Below are 4,211 nucleotides of genomic sequence, written 5' to 3' on the forward strand. Positions count from 1 at the left end.
CTGAGCTTGCTCTGCGCCGTGTAACAAGTTACAAAGACAAGATAAGACAGGGCAGCGTTGGTAAGATTTGCAGACTTTGCACAGCTAAGAATGCTGTGATGCTGTACAGCGGGTGATTTTCGAAAGGCGCTCAAAGACTCTGTACAGATTTGTATATCGTGCCTAGGGTGTTTCTTTCCATACAGACATTTGACACCGCACAGTACAGGCATGTGCCCAAGCACTACATCCACTAAGTGTGCAATGCATTTCCATATTGAGGTCCAGGGTTCCGCAGTGCAAGACAGGCTTTGCGTTTCAAGTGGACATTACACACTAGTATAATGGGGCTGTCCGGCATTTTCGATAATTTTCATGAAATGAAAAGTTTAGTTAGGATCCTCCCCCCACCCCCTCTGAACGAAAAATAGATGGACTTGACAGCAAGAATGCCTTGATGTCTCACATATCAAAAACATTTGAAACAAAACTCCCCTTGCATGATCCACCCACCCATAAACGAAACGTTTTTCTCTTCGGGTAAAAGATCGATAATTATGGACGGCCCCTAAGACCATGAGATCAGCACAGTATTATTCACCGCCTGACCAGTGTGGTTATAGTGTTGAACCACTTACAACCACTTACAACTTTCCTTGCAGTATAAATAATAACCTATTTCCCCATTTGCTGTTGATGTTCGCGTTTGTTTGGCCTAAGGATCACACAGGGCGAAACTCGAGTTGCAAGCAAAGCCTCGTTCTGTCTTCTATGCCCATTGCGGTATTGAGCACTGACTGTACTTGACAAGTATGTTCAGAGGAGGAGTTCTACTGCGCACTAACTGTTTCATGCTATACAGACTGGTACAAATTCATGTATCTGGCCATTCTGGTGTTTCTGGTCAATATTGAGGGCCGCTCAAGGGTTGCAACGTGTTTTGTTTCGAATCTCGAATCTCTTTGGATCTCGGATGAGTATCATGGCATCTGTATCTTTCTTCCTCCAAAGAAGGCCTAACACAGACGCCCAGACATGAAGCTCCACGTGGAATACTTGGCCTTGATTCGGCAATCGATATATTCATCGTTACCCAGACAGAGAGCCTTTTCAATTTTAGGGTTCCCTCCCCCTCCCGCCACAATCAATTTGAGCACTTCATCTAAATTCGCTGCAATGTGTTTGCGTTTGATTCCACACTAGTACTCTAACGACTCACCACTTCTGGTCCCTTCATTCCACATTCTGCGACAAGCTTCTTGTCATCAAGGCGTGCCTTGACTGCTACGATGAGCTCTTTCATACTGGATGTCATGTCTGTGGAAGTAATTGTCCCCAACACATGGACAAATAGAGATACATTCATCAAAGAGAACTTTAAATGAAGACTAACTGAGCTAACTGTTCGTCCCAAACTGTTTGTCCATTGGGGTAGGGGGATTTTACGCGTGTGTACATGTACGCGTGTGGAAGAAAGTAAGTTGATAGGGTGCTGGTTGATTCCTTGATGCCCCCTCTCTCGTCCGCGGGCTTTGTGCGGGATATGGCAACAGAGGTTGCACGTGCAATGCATATGTATGTGTAAGTTCTCGTGAAGTAAATTATACTGATACTGTGATAGCTGCACAGAATAGAGGCTATACTATGTGCATACGATGGAAATGATATCGTTGTACATGACTGTACACAGTTTGTGTTGAGCAGCACCAGTGCTTCTTGACTTATGTCTATATTGAAAAGACCACCCAAAGCTATGATTACTGTAATCATACTGCGAGCGAGTGGTGAATGTACTTACGTCGCATCAGCAGTAGTTGAGTGGTGCTGGCTTGCTTGTTACGCACTGCTTGCATGAACGTCGTGGTGCCGGAAGACGACATGAGAAACTCATCACAGCCCTGTTCCAGTAAGGATGCTAGGCAGTCCTCGCGTCCCCATGCGGCAGCCAGATGCTGAAGCCTCAGCCCTGAGAGAAGTGGGAATGCATTGCGCAAAGCAAATGATGTCATCACAGTCATATGCATGCTTTGAATGGAGTGGCAAGCCGATGCCTAGCCTGTAATGCCACTCAATGGAAAAACATACAGTATGATTGATAGCGCCACCGTACAACCTCAATACACGACAATATGTATGTCTTCAGACACTGTCCAAGCACGAATCACCCACAGCATACCGTGTTTAGAGAAGGCTACATCTCGATCAGCTCCACTCTCCAGCAGCACATTCAAACACTTGGTGCGTCCCAGCATGGCAGCAAAGCACTGTATATGAATGCCGCGATCATCCACCAGCTGAACCAGATCACTGGCATTCTCTGAAGACTTGAGCACTTCCATTAGCTCGGGCCATTTCCCGAGCAGTACCAGCTTGAAGCACTTCTCGCTGTCGTCAAGGTCTTCCACGTTATCGTCGTCTTCATCACTATTCTCCTCATTTCGTTTCTTGTTTAGTTCATCGCAATCATCATCGTCATAGTCGAGGAAAAGATCGTCTCCGTCGTCGACACCCTGCTCTGCTCCCTCCATCTCTACCTCTACCCTATGAACTGTTCGTCAACACGATCGCTAGCGCTAGTATCTAAGAACACATTTTGATTGTGAGTATTTGTATTTTGAATATTTTCTCTTCACACGATCACCGGTGCACCAGGTCCATGATCACATGCACCGCCACAAAACCATTAGTAGTAGGCATTACATCGACCAAGATCGATTCGACTGGCATGATGACACCGAGTGACAGTGACACCACAAAACCATTGAAAACTGGGCATGGGTGTAGCGCTAGCGCTCGTTGATCGGAGCGCTATAACTGTTACCATGGCTACTGCCTGTACTGGATGCGGACGCCTACAAAGACCAATGTACATCATTTAAAAATTAATAATATCATTATACACATGTGACATGCATGTAGTACTAGTAGTAGTACTACTAGTACTGTAGTAGTAGTGCAGTGCCCGCAGCCGTAGGCGTAGGCCTCCGCTCCAGGACAAAATATGAGTCGGTGAAACGACATGATCGATGCCGGATCATACACTCCTGACCAGGCCAGGGTCGGGGCGATATGCCCCCGCATAACTCACTACCCGGACCCTGCTACCCGCCGGTTTTCATTTCAGTTCAAGACCGACCGTAGATCTACCGTCGACCCGTCCTGTCACCTACCTTTACCTGTTCTTATTGTTAGTTACCAGGTTACTCATCATGACCATGATGACTTCAGACAGTCAGTAGACGAAGGGTGCACATGCAGCTGCCAAACTGTCATTTCGCGGCAGATACGAGAGAGGTAGATTTGCATGTGAAAGTAGCTGCCGGAGGAGATGATTTGAGCAGCTGAAAATCAAAGAACAACAAACTACTTTTACTTGGTCTGGGTACCGGACAGTTCCTTCAACGTCTTTTTTTGTTCGTTGACCCTAACGATACTGCTTGGGCAGTTGACATTCACGGAGACCGTAGTGTCGTCTTGCAGGAACAGCGTAGCGTATACTAGTAATATTCAGTTGAATCCAATAATACTCTGGAGGGTAGGGTCGCCACGATGCCAGGAATCCACCCCCGGAGGACGGGATGCGGAGAGAATGCCGCAAAGCGTGAATCAGCTACGGCGGCGCTGTCTATCATCGTGCTGTGCTTGCTCGGAGCGACGATTCACTGTGGCAGTGCCGAAGTGCCCGGTGCTTGGAACCACTTGTTCCAGGATAACGTTGACTATGTGTTCGCTTACAACTCAACGGCATTGCTCCCGGAGAGTAGGACGTCGACTCTTGCCAAGGTAAAGATCATGTCAGTGCCGATCAATGAGTGCTGTGCGGTGCGGTACATCACAGAACATGCCGCTGCTTGGGGTAGTTACGGACCTCTTTCTTTAGGTAGCACTTTGAAGTTTGAGAGTGGAGCTTCCGAAATGTGAAGACTTGCCCAAAGTCTCTACGCTAGGTACGCGCATTGCGCCTTTTTCATTTCTGCTGTGTAGCATAATTCCCTTGGCAATATTGGATTTAGTCGGAGGGAAACAATAATTATTAGCATAAGAAACGTAGCCAGTTGTAAACTAACTGGCTACGCTACTCACCAACGCTTGTGCATGTGTATAGTATACAAGTAACCAGGTCCAGCGGCATAGCTCCTGGATTTCAGATGGTTCGGCCAAATGGGATACTTGGTGGAAATGCCCATTATTGACCATTTGCACAAATCGGGCGGGACAACTTTTTTGAATAA

The 4,211-nt window shown here is 46.9% G+C and overlaps 1 protein-coding gene across 1 annotated transcript in view; it reads right to left on the minus strand.

Annotated features, from left to right (window-relative positions):
* LOC135817561 (ankyrin repeat domain-containing protein 45-like) overlaps positions 1 to 2,615 on the minus strand; it is a 3,799-nt gene extending 1,184 nt beyond the window's left edge. Inside the window, exons 1-4 of the mRNA XM_065330773.1 lie at positions 2,156 to 2,615; positions 1,778 to 1,945; positions 1,199 to 1,296; positions 1 to 11 (exon numbers count right to left, since the gene is read on the minus strand). The exon at positions 1 to 11 is cut by the window's left edge and continues 1,184 nt beyond it. Of these exons, the coding sequence (XP_065186845.1) occupies positions 1 to 11; positions 1,199 to 1,296; positions 1,778 to 1,945; positions 2,156 to 2,507 (629 nt within the window). The 5' untranslated portion in view covers positions 2,508 to 2,615. The remainder of the gene's footprint in view (positions 12 to 1,198; positions 1,297 to 1,777; positions 1,946 to 2,155) is intronic.
* Between the last annotated feature and the right edge of the window lie 1,596 nt (positions 2,616 to 4,211).

This window comes from Sycon ciliatum, chromosome 5 (genome assembly GCF_964019385.1).
Source record: "Sycon ciliatum chromosome 5, ocSycCili1.1, whole genome shotgun sequence".
NCBI lineage: Eukaryota > Metazoa > Porifera > Calcarea > Leucosolenida > Sycettidae > Sycon > Sycon ciliatum.